Below are 24,670 nucleotides of genomic sequence, written 5' to 3' on the forward strand. Positions count from 1 at the left end.
GCAACTTATACTGCTTAGTCATCCTCAATTCTCCAGCAAACTTCTATTAACCCGATGAAAGTTCAAACTCATCTGGAATTAACTGTGCCTTTATGTTTGCTCTTTATGCTCTTTATGTTTTTGGTAGTAGTTTAAATTACGAGAAACAAACTTTACCATTGCTCAAGCGACGCCATGCAGTATTGTTTGTTGCCGCTAGAGAATACAAAATATAAAAGCACAGTGTATTCTATCAAATATTCTGTTAGTAGGGTGGTCAATCTATATTGTAATATAAAGATACGTTTTGAAAACAATTCTGATATGCTTCTGTTACTCTGGCATTCAGCAACAACTTGCAACTCAAGAGCCACATACTGAGCAGTATGAAGTTATGGTCACGTTATAGAAGATTATTAAGAATTATTAAGATTATGATGAACTGTTGCACAAAAACACAGCACAAAAGTGCAGGTTTGATGTGTGCAGTATATATATCATGAACATGGGCTTTGAACTAACCTAATGATTTGCAATTGAGATGACTCTTTCTAGATAAACTGCTAAAAGCATATTAAAGAAAAATACCAACTGGAGATTATTTATTTAATTACCTGTTAATTATTTGTTCAGTAGCATTGTATGTATTAAAATGGTCCATGATGTTGCCATAGAGCCCATATACTAAGAGAAAACCAAGCACCTTTGAAGGATTGATAGTAACTGAAATCTCATCTTAAATGACTGGAATTTTTATTCAGGAAAAAGAAATGGAAAAGCAAAAACTTCTGTATCAACAAGCCAGACTGCATGATCGGGGTGCTGCTGAGATGGTTCTGCAGACAATCAGTGCAAGTAAAGGTAAGGTTTTGGAGCACAGAATAAATTTTAAACCTTTTTTCGAATGAATTTTGAAGTGATTGTATTTCTTGTTGGGCAAAACACACGTATGTTTGTCTCTAAGATTTGCATTCAAAATGTACTTGAAATTTCAAAAATTGACAGCTAATCCAGAAAGAGTATAATGATTAATTTTCATGAAACTATTGTTTCTTTTGTAGTTAGAATTAATTTATCTAGTGTTGATTTAGAGGAGGTGTGAAGCACTTCATGACTTTTAACAGTATTGAATGACGAAATGGCCCTCAAAATCTGTAATGTGTATGGTTCTGAAGTAGGTGTAGACTTTAGTTCTTTTGTTATTCCCCATTCTCCACATACCTGCTTTATTGGTGTACTTTGATAAAACATTTCAGAAGTATAAACAATGCTTTTGTCCCTTAGAAACCATCTTACTCTAAGGTTTTATGCTTTCATTCTTTTTCTTTTGTGATTTGTTTCCGTAGTAGTGCTGTTTTAAAAATTCCTGATTATGAAGTTTGTTTACTATAGCTAAATGCTTGGAGCACTGTAATTTTTCTGAAAAAAATGGAAGAAAGCATCTAAATTGCCATGCAGAAGGGACACCATGTTAAATTTGACAGCTAGCTTACGATTTTGAGCCCTTAAATCAACTGTTGGATGCTGAAGCAATTGAAACAATTGATTTTTATTCATTGAAGCCAGTTCTTCCTTGCTTATACTGTGTATTGTGTATACATTACACCATGTCTGCAGGCACTCATGAAGGTGCTGAGTCACACTAGAGGTCGTGAAGGAAAAATAGGTCGGTTTTTCAAGTTGTTGAATGGATAAATTCATAAAATATTCTTGATTTTATATATATATATATATATATATATATATATAAATACATATTTATAATATTTTTTTAGGTGAGATGGGGCCAATGGTTGCAGCTACCCTAAAGCTAGGAATTGCCATCTTAAATGGAGGAAATTCTACTGTTCAACAGGTAAGGTACTGGTTTCTTTCTACCCATTCCAGTGAGTACACATCCTTATACCATGGTCATTGTTACTGTGACACTGCATTACATAGTGTGACTGTTTGTCACAGGCTGTTYATCCTCTCATTCCTTCGGTGTACAAAAGCACCTTGTTTGGTGGGTATTCCTTATTTATTTTCAAGGCTAAAAAGTTTTGTTTTGCACTTCAGATGTAAGGGGGAAATTTTATTATATTGTTTACTTCTGTAGGAATTCTTTGGGAGGGAGGGCTTTCTTGGGGGATTGCCATTGTCCTATAGCCAGTCGAGCAAAATTGCTGACTCCAGTCTTCACCAAAAAGAATGATACATAACTTCAGAAGTCCTTAGCTTATGTGATGCAGAGCCTTGCAGATAAAAGCAGAGAACTCAAGCCTGAATAATTAATCTATCATAAGATAATCTGGTGATCAATGGACAAGTCTGATATGTTAAAAGAATTCTGCAAGGTTGAAGAGAAGAGACTTATGCAAGGTATATTGGGTATTCTGAACTAGCTGAAGTTTCCTGAGTGGAGAAGGATTTATACCTGCTATTACCAAATTATTGTAGGACAGTTTGAACCATACACTGGGAACAATGAAGGTCCCAAGTGAGGCAGCTGAACTCAACCAAAATAATGTTCTTTTCAGGAGCTGTCATTACCAGGAATTGGCCGGAAAGACTAGCAGTTGTGCAGAAACTATTTGTTTGAATCACTGCTAGTTCTCTGTGATGTCATGATACTAATCATGAAGATTTTTACATAGTAACATGATTTGAATTTGCAATTGTACAATCTATTCTTCAAAATTATTTGTGAAAATCTCAATGAATCAGAATGCAGGAAACAGTTTTTAGTATTATCAGTTGTTGTTGATACAAATGCTACTAGTCTAAATTACAAACTTAAAACCTAAAAACATCAGTAAGACAGTTAGAATTCTGATTTTTTCACTTGCCTCATTTCTACCTGTTTTCTCTGATGTTATGCTCAACTTCCCAGTTTGCCTTTAGGTCCTAAGACCAGCTCTTCAGTCTTTCTTGGGAAGAATGGTGTGGGTAGTGGGGAGAGGTACAGTACAGTAGTGGTTTTGAAAAGTTGGTATCATCATTCTGCTCTGGAGTTCTTTGCTTTTATTGGTGTAATGTTGTTGACTGGGGTGGGTATTCTTTTTCTGTAATCTTTGGCCTACTTGGGTTTGTGCTGATATGTTTTGTGAGCAATGGCTGCTTATTTGCTCTCAATTTTGGAGGTTATTTATTATCCACTTTTCCTATTATTTTTGCTGTTTTCAAAAATAGTTTTGCTTCATTCACAACATGAATTCTTATAGCTTTCCTACTAAGGTTGACCTTTAAGCATTGTGTCTTCTCCTCACAATTGAAAGCTCTGGTACCATCCTGTATCTTTACTCAACAACACATTGCATTCTAGAATCACAGTTCACTCCACTGAATAAATTCTTGTTATTGAAATCTTTTTGGATAGTTATTACACGTTATAATAAAGCTAAAATAAATTTAAAAATATGCTCAAATGTCTACATAYAGGCTGTTGCAACTCAAATAATTCAAAACAAGCTGAGTTTATGAAAAGCTGTCTGGTGTTGAAACAGTTGTGTCAATACAAATTTTTAGCCTAGTATTGGTAAGATTGCATTTACATTAAACACTAAATTCTTCTGGTTGTGTTGACTTTCATTACGGTCTTTATTTTCCATGCTTTAGGAAGGTGTATCCAAAAGGGGTGACCTTTTCCATAAAGCGCATGAACATTAAATGTTCCTTTTGGTTTTGATATATGGATTTTTCTCTGCAAGACTCTTATCTAATTTGTAAATATTAGACATATTTCCAAACACCAACTTCACTAATAGTGTAGAATCCATATAGTCTTAAATTACCTAGCTAAACATATAATATGAATATTAATTCTCTGCATAAATTATTTGTGTTTACTGCAGAAAATGCTTGACTACCTAAAGGATAAAAAGGATGTGGGGTTTTTTCAGAGCCTTGCTGGTCTTATGCAGACTTGTAGGTAAGAAAGTATTAAAATATTTATTATTTTGCATTTATATTTTACTCCATGGGATTTATAGTTCTGGAAAGATCTTCCACAATGCAAACTTGGGAATTGCAATGTGCTAGATTTGAGTTAAAGGACAGGGTGGTGCTCATGGTATGGAAATCTTATGGGTGTACCTCTGTAATAGAGCTCTTTCCAAAAATGTTCATGAAATTTGTGTCTACCTGAGATGTGGCAGAAAACAACTCCAGATTTAGGAGCATTCCTCAGAGGTGAATCCCTAATTCTGGAGATATCTAGTAATCCTGCAGAGATCAGGTTAATTATCAATCTTAAGTAATCATAAAGATTTTGGCGAAGCCCAGCTTTTTTAGAAGTATTCACGGGACTTTTTAGACATCAGGAAAAGGAATGGAATGTCGTTTTTTAATAAATTGTGGTGATACTATGACTTTTTTGTCCATTCTTGCTTATTTACAATTTATATTGTTTTCATATATTAAAATGTGTTTAAATGTTTTATATTACTAAGAATAAACTGTATCAATAAATAATATATTAATAAACATGAAACATCAAACTAAAAGGGGCTTCCTGGATCAGGTAATTCAGTCTTCTTGTTATGTCCAGAGTACCATGTAATGTTCCTTTTTCTTAATGCTGGCTGTGGCCCCATTTTTGCATATAAATAAAAGTTACTCCTGGCCAGCTGACACACAAAGCCCTGAAAGGCGGAACTTTACAATTCACAAATGAATTATGTAAGGTGTTTGTTGCTTAAATCTGGTTAGTTTACTATATATATTCCCTTTTGACAGCTTCAGTGTTTTAGAAGGTGGAGGGAGAGAAACACTAAGTGGAAGCAATAATGACGATTTCTTTATGGACTTTGCTGCTTGGCATGAACTGGCCTATAATACAAAAATAGTCAATAACTTGGTTTCTTTGTAATATCTAAAAATAAGTAGGTAAATCATAAATGCATGCATTAGCCTTTTTTTTGGTCAGTCATAAAGAGCTGAATTCTGGGGTCAGTTTCAGGGGAAAAGCAGGTTGAGTCTGTTGCGTTGATTTGTAATCTGGTAACAGACACATATATCAAGCCACTGAGGTGTATCTTCTTGATGCTAGTATGATTGTAAACTTCAATGAAATAACAAATCTTTTTTCAACTTTCATAAAAATAAATATTGCATATATTTAATTAATCAAAGGACAAATGTAATTTTTCTCACTGCAGTGTTCTTGACCTAAATGCATTTGAACGTCAGAACAAAGCCGAAGGCCTTGGTATGGTGACTGAAGAGGGATCAGGTACTATTGATTCAACAGAAATTACCCATGAACATTTCTCTTTCACACTTTGCAGAAGCAAGCTGAATTAGACAAAACCGAGGGAAGGTTTAGATTAGGTATAAAGAACAGGTTCTTTACCCAGAGGGTGGTTGGGCACTGGAACAGGCTCCCAGGGAAGTGGTCACAGCCCTAAGCCTGACAGGGTTGAAGGAGCACTTGGACAATGCTCTCAGGCACATGGTATCACTCTTGGGTTGTCCCGTGAAGGGCCAGCATTTAGAATCCAGAGATCCTTGTGGGTCTCTTTCAACTCAGGATATTCTCTGATTCTGTGAACCCTGTAAATATATATCTAGAGGCTGAAGCTCAAACAGGGTTCCTAAAAGTGGTTTATGTATAATTGCCATACCTAGCTAATCCTTGTCAACAGGAAATCTTTAGCATGCATTTAGTTTCAGAATGGTCTCAAGGGACTCTTTCTCATCATTCTGAAGAAGTGAAGACATTGCATGTAAAATTGTAAACATATTCTAGTTACAAACAGCAGTGTTTGTGATTATAAAACATTTCAGAAGTCTGTGACCCATTTCAGCACAAAATGAAATCAAAATTTTCCACCTGATTCCTTAAACTAAAACGCACATAATTTACTTAAGTTGTAAGTTAAATATAAGAAGTGGAAGGAAATCTATCTGCTATGTGGAAAAAAGTCTGGGAAAGCTTTTTCTTTGGAATAATTTTTTTCTGTTTCTCTTGGGGGAGATGTTACAAAATTTTCACTCTACTTTTGATTTTGAACAAATTTGGTTTTCCACCCTTGGTGTTGTCAGTTCACTGTCAATTTCTTTCTTCTTTGACAGTAAGTTCTACTATTCCTTTACTGTGATTGTCTGGAAACATTAAGTTCCTTCTTACATACTTAGTTGAGCTACCAAAGCACATGTTGTTCCCTTATCTTCAGAATTTTCTACAGTGATATTTTTATGTTTGAATCCTACAGTGAGGATTTAAAAAATAAAATCGAGAAAGAGGGAGAGAATTATTGAAATTTGACACATGCACTTTCAATGAAAAACCCTCATGTATTTAATTTTTCATTGAATTTTATTTTTGTTTCCACACAATACTTCTGTTCCTGTATATCACAAACAAAAAGTGCCAGTTTTGCAAAAGTTACAGGCTTAAAGCCTTTGTGTCTATAGCCATATCATTTGCATACGGCGTGAGCAATGGCATTTTAACATCTGAGGAAATATTTGCCAGAATATTAACAGAAATTAAAGAATGTTTCCTCGTAACGACCTGAATCATGCTATATGTAGTGTGTATGTTTGTAAGTACATTATCCTTCAAAATCTTCGTGTGAGCTGGCAGGAATTTGTGTGCGCAGCAACAAAGGTTACTCTCATGGATTTTATAGAAAGAAATGGATCTGCACTTCTGTTTTGTAGGTGCCAGTGAGTCACCACTTGCAGTCAGTAATCACAATCTGAAATTAAAATTCCTGTCAATAAAAACATTAGTTCTGGTTTTGACTTGGTGTAAAAATTGGAAACCAGGATATTATAAATCTTAGTGTGGCCAGATGGTTTGAAATGTTTTGGGTTTTTTTGCTTCATTTAGAAGTATGTAAAATATTTATAAAAGGAACAGGTCTTTCAGCTTTTGTAAAATGATATACTAAACACCTTCTGATTTTGAAGATTTTTGCAATAACTTGTGTTATGTTGTGATTTATTTACAGTGGAACTAATTGAAAGACCTTTCCAAGCCCTTCCAATATTAAAAATGGAATTTATTTAATAAAAATTCCAGAATTCCAGTAAGTGTACTAAAAACCAGGCTCTGTAAACCATTTTGAGACCTTTGTTCCTTCTTGTTCTGGAGTATCTTACATCCTAAGAAAGTAAGAAAAATAGAGGTCAAAAATAATAAACTGTAACTTACTCTGTAGTCTTTTCACACACATGGCTTTGATTCTGTGGTGCCTTAATAGGCAACAAATCGATGGTTAGGCCTTTCACAGACTTGATTTTTCCAAGCCAGTGTCTTGGTAAATTAGTTTCTAAAATCATTGCCATTGCAGCAGTCGAGCTACGTGCATTATATGTGTGACAGAGGCTTAACCAAATATTTGGCTTTCTGTAATGCTTATTTTTGCATCTAGTTCAACAAAGCGTGTGACTCCATGTGTAGCTTTAAGCATGACAGCAGTTCAGGTAAATTAAAAAAAAAAAGTAACTGTTCCTGAGAAATATTCTATACTATGGCCTTTTGCCAGCAGCATAAGAAATCATCTTGCAGGGCTGAACTTGCATGCAGCGTTGAACAAAATACTTTTAAGAGCACAGCCACCTCCTTTTTTTGCCTTCTTGGGCATATATTGCATGTAAAACGTTAATCAGCACTGACAGAAACAGGCATTTCTTTTTCATTGTTTAATTAGCTGAATGGGTTTTCAGTCATTTATAGTATTTGACTCATTCCTGAAGAAACAATTGGATATTACTTGTGACTGCCCTACATCCATGTCTAGAGTTAGGAGGGAAAACTCTGTTCCCTGTGTTACAAGAAATTATACTGGCATATACTTTAGTGATATATGCCCTTAATACTGAACATTGTCTTGTGTGAAATTTTTTGTGTGAATTTTTTTGCTTTAAAATATTTGTATTAATTTTCAAAATACTTTTGCTTCCTATTCCTAGTGTACTGAAGATTCTTATTTTGAAATCCCTAGTTCATATAGTGGACTGACAACTCCATTATCTTGAAATTATAATTGCTTATGACTTTATGTAAAGTTAAAATTCTAATCATTTATATTCCAAATTGTACTGTTTACACTGTTTACAAATCAGCTAGGTATTATGAAGAAAATTAACTTGATCATAGCCAAATCCAACATAAACAGTTATAATCTAATCATAATGATACAGTAATCTCTAAATGTGGATATTATAATTAGAGTTATCTAACAATAAAACAGTATGGAAGTAATTGTTAATTTAATTAATGTATCTACAAACTTTTTTAAAAAAAAATTAATGCCTTTACTCACTTTTCTGGTCTGTTCACCCACTAAAGAAATTGTCTTTGTAGAGCCTAAATTATCTCCCCTCAAAGAAAAATTCTTCCAATCTCTTTTGTAGTTTGCCTATATTTTTATACTTCCTTTTCTTGTTTGCAAGTAGCACTTGGTATATATTCAAATTATGTATATTTTTTAAAAGTAGAAGTTTTTCGATCTTTGCATACATATTCAAAGTACTTTCCCAAGGTTCTGGGAATTTTCTTACTTTTTTTAGGTGGCCTTTATTGTTTTAACACTTGTAGTGTTGTCCTTCTGTGTCCTTTTGTCAGCTGTTCTACATTTTCCTCAGTTGTGATTGTTTTCCTAGGTGAATGRTTATTTCTTCTCTTCACATGTCCCTGTACAAAGTTAACTGTATGAATTGATGGACTTGAAATAATGATGTGTTAATTGAGGGCTTTGGATTATACTATTTCCTGGGCGGGAAAAAGAGTTTGAAGCTTTATTCATTTGGAGATTCATTGTTTGCACAAAAAAAGAACTGAAAGGCCTCATTTGGTGAAGCATTTTGTCATTTGGCCTTAATTCATTGTAAATTTACTGCCTTATTTTTTCAAAGGAAACAACCTCCAACCAATTTAGACAGGTACTAAATCCTCAAATATTTCAGTCTAAAATGGTTCTTGCACATACAGCACATAGCTGTAAGTTTCATGGGTTATTTTAGAATATTTTAGAATCTAATAGTTTATTTGAGGGGTAATTTTCATGACTGTTTGATTAAATTTTGTTCCGTATTTTAAGTATCTTCTTTTGTGATCAATGGGAACTAAATTGATCCAAACTTAACTTTTGTATGTGACACAGCATACACGCCCAGTGAAGTCAAGCAAGAATGTAAATTGGGGGTTATTTGTAAAATGTTGCCAAGCTCATGCTGCCATATTTATAAATCAAAAGTTAAGTTCTCTAATTTATTTTTTTTTTCTATATAACCAAATAGCTATCTGCCAAGCACAAGTCACAGGTGCCTCAGATAGATTGGTGGTTATAAATTTCCGGTCTCTCCCTTCTCTCTTAGTATTAATTATGGAAATTTTCTTCAGGGACTGTGGGGTGTTACTTGGCAGACTGTAATAACCTGCTTCTATCTGGCCTTTCTGCAGGAGAAAAGGTGATGCAGGATGATGAGTTCACCTGTGACCTCTTCCGCTTCCTTCAGTTGCTTTGTGAAGGACACAATTCAGGTTTGTTGGGCAGGCTGCCAGGCAGTGAAGTGAAGGTGACGGTAACTGACAATAAAAGCTTGTACTTGTTGAAGGTTTGGCAGCCTTCATAAAATACTGTGAAGGGTGGAGTAGCTGCTGGACTGTACACGAAGGGAAAATTTTTAAGTGGAATTAAGTTTCCAGTTTTTTTTAACAGCCTTGACTTTGTAGATAAGACAATGGTTTTCCATATGATGCGTTTTGGATCTTGACCTACTAGGAAAGTTAAATTTACATAGGAAAATGTACATGACTTCTAGACATGGAAGATTCAGAGGAAAATTTAACAGGAAGTTATATTTATTGTCCTTTGGCATGTGTATGTTTTCTGCTGCACACTGTTTCCCACTAATTAGAATTATATGGGGTTACAACGTGCGCAATACCTTTCTTGAAGAAGGAGCATATCTTTTAAATATACAAGAACACATGAAAAATGTGGATTTAAGTGCACTTTTATCATTAAGTACATTTCCCTGTGTTCTCTCTGTCATTCTTTGGAAATAAACAAAACAGAAAAGGGATCGTTTTCCTTTTTAGGCTTTAGACATATTTTTGACTTAGTTATCAGGATTTGTATAATTATGTGATTTAATTTTGCATAATCAAATTTATTCTAAGTTAATAATTACATTGATATTGATGTGGTTCTAGTCATGAGTAGATTAAAATAAGATCAATTTAAGTTTTAAAGGGGAGAAGGGGAGATACACAAACAAGCTTTTGGCTTCAGAAGTTCACTGGTATGTGATCTTTGCAATAGGATATTAAAACTCTAGCAATGGTTTGTTGATAAAAAAAAAAAATAAAAAGAAAAAACAAACCAATCCATGTCTGTAAGATAATATTTTCTAGATAATCTTAAATAAGAATTAATTTTCAGAAATGGTTTTACTATCTAAGTAAATTTAAATTAAGCTTTTATTTGAATTTTTAGACTTTCAGAATTACCTGAGAACTCAAACTGGTAACAACACAACTGTTAATATTATAATTTCTACTGTGGATTACTTATTACGAGTTCAGGTAAGTAACCTGTATACTAAGTAAGTAGATGAAAATAATGACTTGCTTCTATGAAAATTTTATTAGAGGAGCACATTTATTTCTCATCATATTTATTCGGTTATTGTAGCCCAAGCTGATGAGAAAGGGTGAAATTCTCTGATGGTTGTAGTTCTTTAAGAATTGTTACTTTGTATTGGGAGAGTCAAAGGTAACATAATGGCTTGGTTTCAGCCTTCATAGCAGGAATGCAGAGGAGTCTGCTGCCCAAGGAGAGCAGCAGGAGGAGGTGCATGCTCCAGGTGACCCTGAGTGCAGGCAGCCAGCTGGTGGCTGAAACTACCCTGTGAGTGACGAGCATTTTGTATTGCACAAGTTCAGATTCAGCCAGCTGTTTTTTCACCTGCATTCTGATTCAGGCTGAACACTGGCCACTCTGTGACTCGAATGGCCATGGGCTGACACGGAGTGAAGCATAAGAACAGTGATTTTTTAAGGAGGGGGAAAAGAGGCAAAAGGAAGAAAAAGATCCAGAGAAGGCTAGATTAAAAACCCTTTCAATTATCTATTTTGAATTATCTTCCAAGTCTTTTTAATATAAAAACATGTCATTGTCACAACCTGTAGAAAGTAATGAAAACAATCTACCTTTGTTCAGATTGGAGATGGTGAATAGTGCGAAAACCTATTTTATTTAAATTATAAATAAAATTATTTTATTATTTATTTACTTAAATATTTATTAAATATTTATTTGTTTATTTATTATTATAAATGTTCATAATTTTAACCTATAATTCTCTTTCTGAAAATCACTATGTGTGATATTTTGGAGTGGTTTTGGTTTTTTTAGTTATTTATCTAGTTAAATTCCCTTTAGCCATTCATGTGTTTGCTTTGAGAATTCCAGGTTTTGAAAATTCTTTTTCTCTATTTGTTTCCACTGCTGCTGCTGCTATTAGCATCGCTTTCTATCTTTACGCATTCTGTAGAGACAATACAATGATTTTCATTCCGTTGCTTACTTTGTTGAAACTTTAATAAGCTTTCCTTTGGGAAAGATGGAGTGAGGAATCCTGCACACAAAGCAACATTTGCTCCTACTATTGACTAGGTGTCAAGCATGCAGCATAAAAAGGCATTGCTTTATGAACAGTGTGTAGCATGGCAGCACTTCTGAGAACTCCTTTTCAGAATGCAGGAGGTTGTATTTCTAAGAGCAGATATCAACTCATCTAATTTTTAATTTATTTTATTTTTGGGTTTGCTGTGTGGTATTTATTTCTTTCCTTGTATTTGTTTTCCTATTGATTCCCTTAAGATGAAACTACAATTCTTGAAGGTGTATTTGAGAATCACTGGGTGGTTCATTTGAAGTCATTATAAACAAAATAATTTTTAGAACTACAATGCTGTCTTAATGTTGTTTTTCTTATATTGATGAATATCCAGTTAGATCCAGTTTGCTGACACAATTTCTTTGTGCTTCTCACAACTGTTTCTTCATTAGGAATCCATTAGTGATTTTTATTGGTATTATTCTGGGAAGGATGTTATTGATGAACAAGGACAACGAAATTTTTCCAAAGCCATCCAGGTTGCAAAACAAGTTTTCAATACTCTCACGGAGTACATCCAGGTAAATTAATTTCATTAGAATTTTATGAACTGGAAAGAAGATTCATCATACATTTGGCATGAAGATATAAAGTAACTAGATATAACATTAGAAAAATAGTACAGTTGCATTTATTCTTCAATGTTATTTTAGTGCATTTGTTTATGTAGGAAATAAGCATATAGGAAAATATTGAAAGATGTATATACCTGTCATTACCACTATTTTTAAATCTTATCAATTTATTAAAATTTGCAATTATTAATAAATAATCATCTATGTAACACAGTAGAGTTTTGATTTGGTTTTAATTTTGATTAGATTGCAGCAGTGTTACCCACTTTAATGCCTTTACTTTTAATCCACTGAGAAACTAATTTCAGTGCTGATCATAGTTGCTATTTAGTCAATATAATATTCTATAGTATTTTTTGTCATGAATTAGGATTCTTTAAAGCATCAATGCTATGTTTGAAATTAATTCCCACTTTATATTTGAAAATTGTAGAGATGCGCTTAAGGTGGACTTAGCAATAAATGACATTGGGATCAATTCTGTCAAAATAAAAATGTAGCAGTTCTTCCAGGATATCTAAAGAATTCAGTGTCATTTAGTTCTGCATTATTTGCTTGTGTAAATCAGTTGACAATATTAAAATTTGATTTTGCATATAATAAACATACATAATCTCATGAGACTATTAGGTGTCTGTTATATTGCTTTCATTCAGATGAAAATAATATGTTATAGTTCATGAGGATGAAATGTGATAGAATAGGATTGAATAAAAATTAGAAGAGGCAACTTCTAATACATATATTTAATATATACATATTATATTTGTTATACTTCAAAAGGATATGTATATATATGTTATTTGTAGTCCTTCAAAAGCTTTTGTGTTCCTGTTTTTCAGAAGTAAGAATTTTCTTTAAATATTTTTAGCACTGTGCTCTACAATATGCTGGGGGAATAAAATCAAGAGACTGATTCTCTAAATCCTTATGTCAATTTTGCATTAACATTCTATGAGGTTGTTCCTAAGTTACAGGACTACAAAGGAAAGAAACAGCTTGAAAGTTTATAACTCTTGAGCATTTATTGTTTAAATTTGCCAGGAGATGTACACTTTGGGGTTCTGAATTAGTATACTGAGACTTGGCTGAAACAGGCAGAGTTGTTATTAGGAGTAGGCATTGCTTACAGTGAGTGGTGTTATTCAATACTTAATTCTAGACATGTTTAGCTTTTCATAGCAGTTTCTACAGGACAGCCCCAAGCTATGCACTTAATGTCTTATCTTCCTGTTTTTGTTGAATTTCTTGCAAACAAACTTTGGTTGGTTGTTTTTTTTTTTTTTGTTTGTTTTTTTTTTTTTTTTTTTTTTTGCCTGAACAATAGGGGCCGTGTACTGGGAATCAGCAAAGCCTGGCACACAGCAGATTGTGGGATGCTGTAGTTGGTTTTCTTCATGTGTTTGCCCACATGCAGATGAAGCTGTCTCAGGTATCTTTTTGCTTTACTTTTTCCTTTATAAGTCACTAGCATTTTTGTAAAAGAGCAACAAACATGTTAATATGTTTGAGTCATTAATAGCAACAGTTAGTAGGAAAAATATGAGGAAAAGTAAAAAACAGATGGTAGAATACAATAAAAATGAAGGAGTAAATTACAAAACTGTAGTGGGTATAGATAGTAGGCTTGTAATTGGATTACTGGCTGCAGGTACAAAGCAGTTTAGATCAAGCTGCAAACCAAGCATATCACTGATATTCAGAAAGAATTCTCAGTTCTGGTCTTTCGTACCAGAAGTGTTTTTGCAAAACACCAGAAGTGTTTTCTGCAGTTTCCTTTTACGCAGGACTCATCATGTTCATTGATGGCTCCTGCCTTGAACCTACCTCATCATTGTTGAACTCTGGTTCAACACATCTGCATCTAAGCCTTTTTCACTCTTAGTTAAGTAGTCAGACCTTTTAATGGGTGAAGTTCTTTAGGATGTGAGTAATCATTTCATAAGCTGTAGAAATTGTGAAGGGGACTGGCACAGACAGTTCTTTAGGGTGTGAAAATTAGGTATGAGGAATCCTATCCTTAAACAGTGCATTTTTAAATTTCTTAAATCTTTAAAAGAATTACACTTTTTAACTGATTGCAGTGATTCTAATTTTTTTACATAATTTGACATTTTCAGAGAAAAATATCATGTGCTTATGAAAGTGTTAGTTGTTGTTAAGAAATAGTGCTCAGAGACTTTGAGATTTTAGATTTCATTATTGGGATCTAAAAACACTCATCAACTGCAACATTAAATGTCAAAGTATGTTATGTGAAAGCAATTCTGTTAAAGCAATTATATGCAAGCTAGCAAAAGAAACATTATATAGAGGTTGAGGAATCTCACCTCTCTCCATTTTGTGGAGTACTTGTTTTTTCTCTAAATCCCTGGAAAGTAACTGCAGAGACGCATCCCAAATCCATGAGAGAAACTCCATATAATTCAAGTTTTTGGAAAAATCTAACTGTATGAGAGTGGACTGGATTTTTATAGCATGAAGCAGCTGGCTGGCAGTCATATGCCTTTAGGTCAGTATAGCAGGTGATCTGTCAATTCTTACTTCAAAGGGACAGATGTGTGCTTGAAGGTGTAAGCCAAGCTGAACTTTTAGCATATTCAGCTGTAAAATACCACTGTGGTGCCACAGGTAGCTTACCACAGGAAGCTTGCGATGCTTTGTCTCCTGACCGGGCTGCAGACCAGGCAGAAAGGCTTTATCAGGGCAAAGCATCCTGCCACAGTGATAAAATACCTTGAGTTTCTGGTACCACTCACTGAAGTCCAGCAGTGCTCAATATTTATTACCAAATGGCATGATGCAACAGTGTATCGCTGAGGAAATTAATAGGTGATTAAATCTATCCAGATAGACTCCAGTCAAGTGACGCAGTAAACTTAATACACCCAATGAGATAAAAAGTGGCTGAAAGTATCCATTTCATGTATGCCTAAGGATTTACTAATGAAACTTTAGGAATAAATATTCTAACATTTTATTCCAACTTTAATTTTTCCCTCAAGAAAGTTCAGTGGCCTGTAATGAAATCACTCATTTTGAATCATGTTATTGATTGACATACCCAGGTTTTGCTTTAAATTTTTTATCATGTTCAGTTTTGTCTTTATTAAATTACCGTTTTTAACAGATGATGGTGTAAATATACTGTAAGGAATTAAGCAATTAGATATATATTTTCCCTGTATTACCATTTTTGACACTTCTAGCATCATAATTTCTAAGTCTCTTTTTTAAAGGTGGAATATGCATGCACGTAAATAAATGTCAAAGAAATCAACATATCATTTTTATTTATCTACTATGTTTGTTATTTAGGATTCCAGTCAAATTGAATTGCTGAAGGAGTTAATGGATCTTCAGAAAGATATGGTTGTCATGTTGCTGTCTATGCTGGAAGGTAAAAAAGTTTGAAATCCTCTTTCTCAGTTGTTTTAGCAAAGTTTTTACTTCTGTGACTTTCGTAATTTGAGAAATACGGCTCTATTTTCCTTTGGGTTTTTAATTTTCATGTCTCAGTTGTGACAAGAGCTTTCAGGTCTGAAAGTGAATGGGAGATTTAGGTAGTGTAGTTGATGTGGGTATATTAATTCTGAATATCAGAACTGTATAAAATCCAGGGCTAACAGAAGTTTTACTTCATTTCCATGAACTTGACTTATCTTTTAAGTTAGATGAAAAGGTTTTTACTATTTAAGTTGAAATCCTGTGTTCTAGAGAAAAAGCCATTTAGCAGTCATTTTATTTACATATTAATATAATGCAATTAACATATTGCATTTATATTGGTAGTGATCTTAGTCTTAAAGAACAGGCTTGATAAATCTAGTGACTATGTTCAAGGTCCTGAAGTTATGATTCCTCAGAGAATGTGTTTATTGTCAAGAAATACTCTTACTATTGCTTTAGATACTATGGTGTTGTATTAGTGCTTCCAGTGCTAGACCAACCAGATATACACATAGATGATCCAAAGATATTTTCTTCCTTGTGTCTTACCGGTATCCAACGACCTTTTCTTGTGAGGACCGGGAGGACAGTAAATGCAGCATAGACTGTAGTGTAGCATGCATTGCCACTGCTACTGTTTTGCTCATAGGTTACTAAGAGAAAAGGTGAGTTCTTAGTATTGCAGGCTGTGCTCCATGAGGAACCTCCTGAGCTGCTCATCTGCATAATATGGCTGTAGTTCTGTCTGTGTTGTACTATTGGGAAATTTATGATCTACTACCCCACTTTTAGTACTATATTAAATGTATGATCTGTAGAGGCCTTGTTAATTCTTSCTTTCCGTATTGGCAAATACTTAGTCACATTTTTTCAAAGTCTTAGGGCAGAGCCAGCAGCAAAAGATTTCAGATTTCATAGCTAACTTTCTCATGTGAGTGTTTTATCCAAGAGTTTATCATTCTTGCTCTTTGATTATTTCACTAATCGTTATAATACACTTTTCTTTGCCAAAACATTTGCTGACATCATTATTTCTAATATCGTGTCCTCATGTCCAGGTAATGTTGTGAATGGAACCATTGGAAAGCAGATGGTCGACATGCTTGTGGAATCATCGAACAATGTGGAGATGATTCTAAAGTTTTTTGATATGTTCTTGAAATTGAAAGATTTGACTTCCTCTGATGCATTCAAAGAATATGACCCTGATGGTAAAGGGATAATTTCGAAGAGGGATTTTCACAGGGCAATGGAAAGCCATAAGCACTACACTCAGTCTGAAACGGAGTTTCTGCTGTCATGTGCTGAAACAGATGAGAATGAGACTTTGGACTACGAGGAGTTTGTAAAACGATTTCACGAGCCTGCAAAAGACATTGGTTTCAATGTTGCTGTTCTCCTGACCAACCTGTCAGAACACATGCCCCATGACACCCGCTTGCAAACGTTCCTTGAGCTGTCAGAGAGTGTGCTGAATTACTTCCAGCCTTTCCTTGGGCGTATAGAAATCATGGGCAGCGCAAAGCGCATTGAGCGAGTTTATTTTGAAATAAGTGAGTCAAGTCGGACTCAGTGGGAAAAACCTCAGGTGAAAGAGTCAAAGAGACAGTTTATATTTGATGTTGTAAATGAAGGTGGGGAGAAGGAAAAGATGGAGCTTTTTGTTAACTTTTGTGAGGATACCATCTTTGAAATGCAACTGGCTGCCCAGATCTCTGAGTCGGATCTGAATGAAAGGTCAGCTAGTAAAGAGGAAAGTGAGAAATATAATCCTGAGGAAGAAGATCCTAGAATGGGTTTCTTCTCTCTCGTGACCATGAAGTCAGCATTAGTAGCTCTCAAGTATAATTTAATGATTCTTATGAAAATGCTCAGCATGAAGAGCCTGAAGAAACAAATGAAAAAGGTGAAAAAAATGACCATGAAGGACATGGTCATGGCTTTGTTTTCTTCCTACTGGAGCATTTTGATGGGCTTGCTACATTTTGCTTGTAATGTTGTCCGGGGCTTTTTCCGCATCATATGCAGTTTGCTCCTTGGAGGAAGCCTGGTAGAAGGAGCCAAGAAAATCAAGGTGGCTGAACTGTTGGCTAATATGCCAGATCCCACTCAGGATGAGGTGCGTGGGGAAGAAGAAGAAGGAGAGAGGAAGCCAACAGAAGCTCCACTGCCTGCAGAAGACTTGACAGATCTGCAGACTTTATCAGAAGAGAATGATCTCCTCTCAGATATATTTGGTTTGGATTTGAAACGAGAAGGTGGACAGTATAAATTAATCCCTCACAATCCAAATGCTGGTTTGAGTGATTTACTGAGCACTCCCTCYGTAACCCCAATGCCTGAGGTTCAGGAAAAAATCCAGGTAATTTTATTTTGTTTTCCTGATATATACTTCTCTCTTTCATATATTAAATATAGTCCTAAAATAAAATCTGCATCTTTGTTTTTCTGAGTTTTCTGACTTTTTTTAAAGGAACACGATATAACTAATGATGTTTACTCTTTCTGATGTCATACACTTGAATTTCCTCAGCCTTTTCTAAGTATATGGTGTTTTGGATTGCTTTTAATTCAATGTTAAATTGACTGTCTTTGTTAATGTAAATCGAATTATCATCTTTTCTCAGGTTTTAAGTTCTTTAACAAAAAACAAAAGAACCTGATATTCTGCATTCTGGGTATTCTTTTAACTAGCTCTGTACTGTATAATAGTGTTTAGATGCAGTTTTAAAACCTGATTTTCTGTAGGAGAAGGTGAAAGAAGATGAAAAGGAAGAGAAAGAAGAAACAAAATCAGAACCTGAAAAAGCTGAGTATGTATTACTTTAAGCTCTGATCTCTCAAAAAAAGTGGTTTGTTTCACTGAAAAAAGAAACCCAGGTTGATTTGTACTTCTTTGCCTTTAATTTTCTGTCCATTCGCATTCCAATTAGGTTGGGTTTTTGTTGTTTTTTTTAAACAATCTTCCTCATCTCTGCACATTTGCAAGGCAATGCCATGTAATAAGTACCACTCTGATTCTATGAATTTCCCTCTTCCTACAAGCATCCTTTTTAATTTCCATTTAATTTCCTTTAGAATGTGCTTGATTGAATAATTTTTTTCTTGGCAAATCTGAAAGCTAGAAGAAAAACTCTTGGAAACTTTGTAAGAGCACCTGAGTTCCAGAGACCTTCTATCCATCAGTGTTAGACACTGAATCTGTTTTACCCCTCCCATTTGCTATGATATATTTGACTTGCTTGCATTTTGCAAAACCTTAACATTCCAGTATAATTTTAATGAATTACAGGGTACTCTCACATCTTTATGAAGAGTAAGTGTTAGGATTTAATCTATGGTGATTTAAACCCTYTTAGGACATGTTAAAATAAAATGTTAATGCCATTAGCTCAGAATAAAAATAGTGGAAAGCAAAATATAGTGCTTGGTTTCAATCAGTGAAAATCATGGTTATCCATCCCTTTATTTTATGGTTCCTGATACATTTACATTTTTGTGTACAGTTTCTGTAGCTGATTTATCACTGTCAAAACTCCAAGAGGATTCTAGTCTCAAACTCTTATTATTATTGCTCTTTTGGGCTGACAAACACTTGGCTGTGACAAAAACTCTTCTTCCTAATCAGTACAGCAAATTTCTGACTCACCCAGTATAACTTAATGAATGAAAGTCTTGCTGACTTTTGAAGGTCACGTCACTGTTTATCGCTCTGTTTTGCTGTGTGAGTTGCAGTAATATCTGTATTCTCTGTGAGGAGTGCAGTTATTATGGCACTATTAGCTGCCCTGGAGCTACTCCTAACATGACAAACTTTCAAGTGAAAGTTTGTCAAATGTCTTCTAGGAAGAGGAGCGGCTTTAGACATCAGTTATTCTGTTTGTAGATCGGTACAGAGAAATTAATAATGTWACTTAGAAGTTGCCTCTCACTCTGCTTTGGTTTCAAATGGACTTCTGTGATCCTGTGATCTATCATGCTGACAGGTTGAATAAACTTCCGGGATAATTCACGGATCATGTGTTTGGAGAAGGCAGCCCACGAACTCTGACTTCCTCTAACGAAACATCAGCATGGTGATACTCACACACCAGATGCTGATATAGTCTTACTTCCATCTCCTCCTGGAGTGGGTACTTATGAGTTCACCAGGTGGGCAGAAATGCGGAATTTAAAACCTCAGGTTTGATTTGTAGGTGTAAGAAGAATCAAAGTTTTCTGCAACCTTTGGGAACCAGATAGTTCAAGTGCACAGGGTTGGAGGGGAGCACTTAGACAGGTAGGCACTCAGGCAGACATGGAGCTGTCAGCTTACAGACGTTCTGTCACTGCAAGTATTTGCTGCACAGTTAAGAAGAAGAACCTCTGATAAAAACGTAGGTAGATTTTTGGTGACCTGCCTCTACCAACTAGCATTCCCACTTCAAGGTGCCAAAGCAGTAAGTTTATCTGTAGCCTTAACCAGACTGTCACCCTCACCAGCACTTTCGACATTTAATATTTGTCATGTGCATGAACTGCATGAGTCACAGCTACTTGAGCCTCATTAAAAGATGCAACAGCCTATTTCAGGGTGTGATTTTAATTTAGCAGTTGTATTAATTTGACATATTATTTTGCCTTCATTTATATCCTAAGAGGAGAAGATGGAGAAAAAGAAGAGAAAACCAAAGAAGACAAAGGGAAACAGAAATTAAGACAACTACATACACACCGATATGGAGAACCAGAAGTCCAGGAATCAGTTTTCTGGAAGAATATCATTGCATACCAGCAGAAGCTTCTTGTAAGCTATTCTCTGGCTTATGTGTTTAGCTGTCGGCAGAGATATGTACCACCGTATTCTACCAAAGTAAAGATAAACAGCATCTGTTGGAAGAGATTTTTCTGTCCACCATTGTCCATAAAAAAGACAGGAAGCAAATGTTTAATGGGAATGTTAGAGAAAAGAAACACACAAATAACTTAGAATACAAGATACTACTTTTTAGGAAGGCAGTTACTGTCCCAAGCCTTCAGAGAAGCCTGTGCATCATTGGAAACATCCATTGCATGGATTTTTCTGGGAGTAAAATTCCTGAATTTTTACAACAGCTAGTGAGCCTGTAGGATTTTTCCTTCCCTGAGAGACAACTTTGGGAAACTAAAAGCTCTCTTATAAAAAAAATCAACTAAGATACAGTGCTTAACCTGAAACAAATAAAAAAATATGTTACACCTTTGTTGGTTTTTCTTTTGTCAAATAGCAAGTGTCTATTTGTCAAGCTTTCCAAAATGTGTAGAAAATAATAATTAATGAAAACTGCATCTGAGAGTCTCTCAGTAAAGTATCTGATAATATTTGCACCAGAACTGTTTTAAATCCATGCTTTTATTAGCTAGGATATTCCATTCATATTCTCTGAGACTAGGGTAAAATTCAAAGCAAAAGGAAATATACTTTTGCTATGTGTCTAATATATCATTGTGTAGGGATGGCCTACCTCTAACATGAATAACATAGCAAAAGTACAGAACTGCAGTGAAAATGCTATTAAGAAATTGTTTAAATTTGACTTTTGAACTGAGATACATTTATAGGCTTATCACATTGAAATCATGCAAATTTAGCTTAATTTTTTTTCTAATAGTCTCATTTTATATTTCACTAATAGTCATCTATGATTAGGGCTAAAAAATTGAGGAATTGCTATGGAGAGAGTTGAAGCATTCAAAATGTGTGCTGTAAAGGCTTGTGAATTATCAGGAAGGTAAAAGGTACATTTCCGCAGTCCTTTTGATGGCATCATATTATCAGAAGAGCTTTGTATTCATGGTACACATGAATCACACATGAATTTTTGCTGACCTGGTAAAAGCGTGGTTGATTTTGGAATAGATATTTAAAATAAACTCATGTGCAGAGTTTTTTTTTTATTTTTTTGGTAAAAGTAACAGCTTGCCATGTGTATGAATATTGAGTTAGAGGGAAGATAGACACTTCTATATTATTACCACATTACTCTTACATTGTGATGTCTGTTGTCTCCAAGTGTATTGAGTAGGCAATGAAAAAGACATAAGAGGCAATTAGAAATCCTTCATCCTTTATGCACGGAGGAAAATGGAAGATCCTTTATTCATTGTTGAACATGTAGAGTAGGAGAGAACTTGTACATCACTCAAAATGTTTGTTGGTTTTGTTGTTTTTTTAATATTTAGAATGCTATTAAAAAGTTCCACAGGGGAAAGAAAATACAAAAAAAAACCCCTTTCAGCAGCCACTTACCAATGATGGTTGAATCTTTGTTAGGCAAAATATATTTATGTTCTCTTCTCTTTTCAGAATTATTTTGCACGAAACTTTTACAACATGAGGATGTTGGCACTATTTGTTGCTTTTGCCATCAACTTTATCCTACTTTTCTATAAGGTAAATTTCTCAAAATAATACTTTCCAAGTTGCATGCTGGAAAACATTGGGTATTTTAGACAAAATGCTATGGTAAAACTGCCTAGACAAACAGATTAACTACCTGGTGTAATAAGATAAAGGTTTTGCTGAGGTATTATTTTTGAACATTTTTGTGCAAAAAACTTCTTTCTTTACAGTTGTATTGTTCTTGGTATCAGTCTTCTTAGCTATACCACTTATCTTGTAGTATTGTAAAGCTCCTGCCAAAGGAACACAGCTGCAATATTAAGTGTTTTAAACAGGTCTCCACATCTGCTGTGACAGAAGAAAAGGAGCTTCCTGTGGTATCTGATGGTGAAAGTACCAAGTTGAACATCCTGGAAAGCGATGATGAGAGGGTCGTTGCAGTACATTATGTGCTGGAAGAAAGCAGTGGCTACATGGAACCCACACTGAGGATTTTGGCCATCCTACACACAGTCATCTCATTCTTCTGCATCATAGGGTATTATTGTCTGAAAGTAAGAAAAAAATTAACTCCTTTTTTTTTAGGTCTAAACTTTTTTATCTGTTCAGTGGTGTAAATCAGAACAAAATCAACCTGCTTAAGCAGGTTGGGGCACCGTGTAAAGAAATACTATTTTGCTAGTGTATTGTACACAGAAAGTGTGCAGCATTTTGGATACTGCTGGTGTATATTGTGACTGTACCCAATGCCTGCTTTTCATAAACACACTCTGTTGGTAGTGTTTTGGCAGGAGCCTAAACGTCTTTTAAAGGAATATCTTGGGGAAGATCTCTATTAGGGAAATTAAAGATGAAAGGTGAAAATTAAAGATGCCACTTTCATCATCATCATGCCAAAATGCTGATCATGGTTTTAAGAAAAACAAATATCATAAATATCTGAGATGTACTTCCCCGATTTTTTACACATTTCTGTCAGGATAGTGCTAAGTTAACTGGACTTTTTATATGACCCAGTACAGCTTCTGATTTGTCCTTATAATGTCTTTATTAAGGTTTTTTATGGTCCTTAATATTTTTTCTTTTCCTCTTTTAATGGCTAATAATTTATTCTGTGCTAAAAGGCACAATCTGCATTTGTATTTCAAGGAAATATTCATCATATTACTGCCTTAAGTGTCGATTTTCATCTCTACCTTAAGTGTCCCTGCAAGTCAATAAATACTAAAACATTTTCTTGTTGCATTGGTTGCCATGCAGCATGAAAGCTTAGATTTATGGGGTTTGAAATGTTTTCTTCTCCTACCCCATATGTTTTTGGTTTTTTGGACTGTGACTTTCTATGCTGCCTTTTTTTTTTAACTATATTTCTTTTCTGACTAGAAGGGGAAAAGATTTTTACCAATATTTATCCTAATGAATTGTTTCCTTTCCAATTCTGAAACCAAAATATGGTCCAAATATGGTTTCAGTCGCTATTTTGCAGATTTTTAAATCCAGAATCTCTGAACTGAGGGCCTGTTTGTGATAGGTTTGCTTCTGGATATTGCTTAGCATGAAATCCATTATGTTTTTCTTTTTTTAGCTTTCTGAAAATAGTGTTGGAACTTTTTTTTTATTGTAGCTAATACAAAAATATCACTATGTTGCTTGAGTAGCCTTGATTTTTATTATTACTCTTTCAGTATACTCATGTCTACTCTTGACTACTATTMCAGTCAAGGTGGATAATGCAAGATGGGTGCATTCGTGGGACTTGTGAAATAGTTCCAGGGAGGAGCAGAGTTTACTTTCTTTTAGTAATAGATGTCTTAGAAAAACCCACTCAGCTTCGAGCACTGTTTACATCTGCCTTCTTGGAATGTACTTTTGAAATCATCCAGCTAATGAAACAGAATTGTAGGTAAAACCGGGTTAGGTGTCTCAGCTGCTGACAATTCTTTTCTTATTTACTTACAGTCTTTGTTTGCTCTCTGAAGTGAAAAATTTTGTTTCTCCCTGTGAAACCTCAATTTTTTTTTTAACAAATAAAAGAAGCATCTAACATTTCTGGGTATCAAAATGAAATCCAAACATGTGATTCAAAGTTAATATTTTGGAATAAGAATTTCTAAGAATTAAAAAAAATATATTTAAGCTTTCTTTCTCTTGACTACCTCTAATCCTTTCACAGAACTGTAAAATGTTCTTATTTGAAAGATCCCTCTTTGGGGGGATTGGCCATCTTTTTACAACTGCTCTGTACACTGTAGTTTAATGGTTCTGAATGACCTGATCCTAGTCTACCAATACCTTTTCTGTGTTCTGGGGAATTGTTAAGTCTTTAAATTTTTTTAAGTACTGTTTTTGTTTTCTTCAGTTTTGATACTTAATTTTTCACAGTAACCAGCTTTTCTTAAAGTCTGCAGATATTTCAGTGCATTTTAAATAATTTGTGTATTTTTTTCACCTGCAGGTTCCACTGGTTATTTTTAAGAGAGAAAAGGAAGTAGCAAGGAAATTGGAATTTGATGGGCTATATATTACTGAGCAGCCATCAGAAGATGATATTAAGGGACAGTGGGATAGACTTGTAATCAACACACAGTGAGTTTTTACTTACTCTGTCTTGTTAAAGCCTCACAAGTAATTGTTCTTCTACTTCCACAATTGCATACTTATCACCCCTGCTGTCTGAAAGAAACAA

At 34.5% G+C, this 24,670-nt stretch overlaps 1 protein-coding gene across 1 annotated transcript in view; it reads left to right on the forward strand.

The window, feature by feature from the left end:
• RYR2 (ryanodine receptor 2) overlaps positions 1 to 24,670 on the forward strand; it is a 288,052-nt gene that overhangs the window by 241,421 nt on the left and 21,961 nt on the right. Inside the window, exons 82-96 of the mRNA XM_057379481.1 lie at positions 741 to 840; positions 1,755 to 1,834; positions 3,813 to 3,889; positions 5,118 to 5,191; positions 9,374 to 9,454; positions 10,413 to 10,501; positions 11,991 to 12,119; positions 13,501 to 13,605; positions 15,492 to 15,573; positions 16,682 to 17,985; positions 18,372 to 18,436; positions 20,262 to 20,409; positions 21,949 to 22,035; positions 22,320 to 22,538; positions 24,440 to 24,570. Coding sequence (XP_057235464.1) covers positions 741 to 840; positions 1,755 to 1,834; positions 3,813 to 3,889; positions 5,118 to 5,191; positions 9,374 to 9,454; positions 10,413 to 10,501; positions 11,991 to 12,119; positions 13,501 to 13,605; positions 15,492 to 15,573; positions 16,682 to 17,985; positions 18,372 to 18,436; positions 20,262 to 20,409; positions 21,949 to 22,035; positions 22,320 to 22,538; positions 24,440 to 24,570 — 2,771 coding nt within the window. The remainder of the gene's footprint in view (positions 1 to 740; positions 841 to 1,754; positions 1,835 to 3,812; positions 3,890 to 5,117; positions 5,192 to 9,373; positions 9,455 to 10,412; positions 10,502 to 11,990; positions 12,120 to 13,500; positions 13,606 to 15,491; positions 15,574 to 16,681; positions 17,986 to 18,371; positions 18,437 to 20,261; positions 20,410 to 21,948; positions 22,036 to 22,319; positions 22,539 to 24,439; positions 24,571 to 24,670) is intronic.

The sequence above is a fragment of the Malurus melanocephalus genome, unplaced genomic scaffold (genome assembly GCF_030028575.1).
Source record: "Malurus melanocephalus ecotype Western Australia unplaced genomic scaffold, MMel_1.1 scaffold_408, whole genome shotgun sequence".
Taxonomy (NCBI): domain Eukaryota; kingdom Metazoa; phylum Chordata; class Aves; order Passeriformes; family Maluridae; genus Malurus; species Malurus melanocephalus.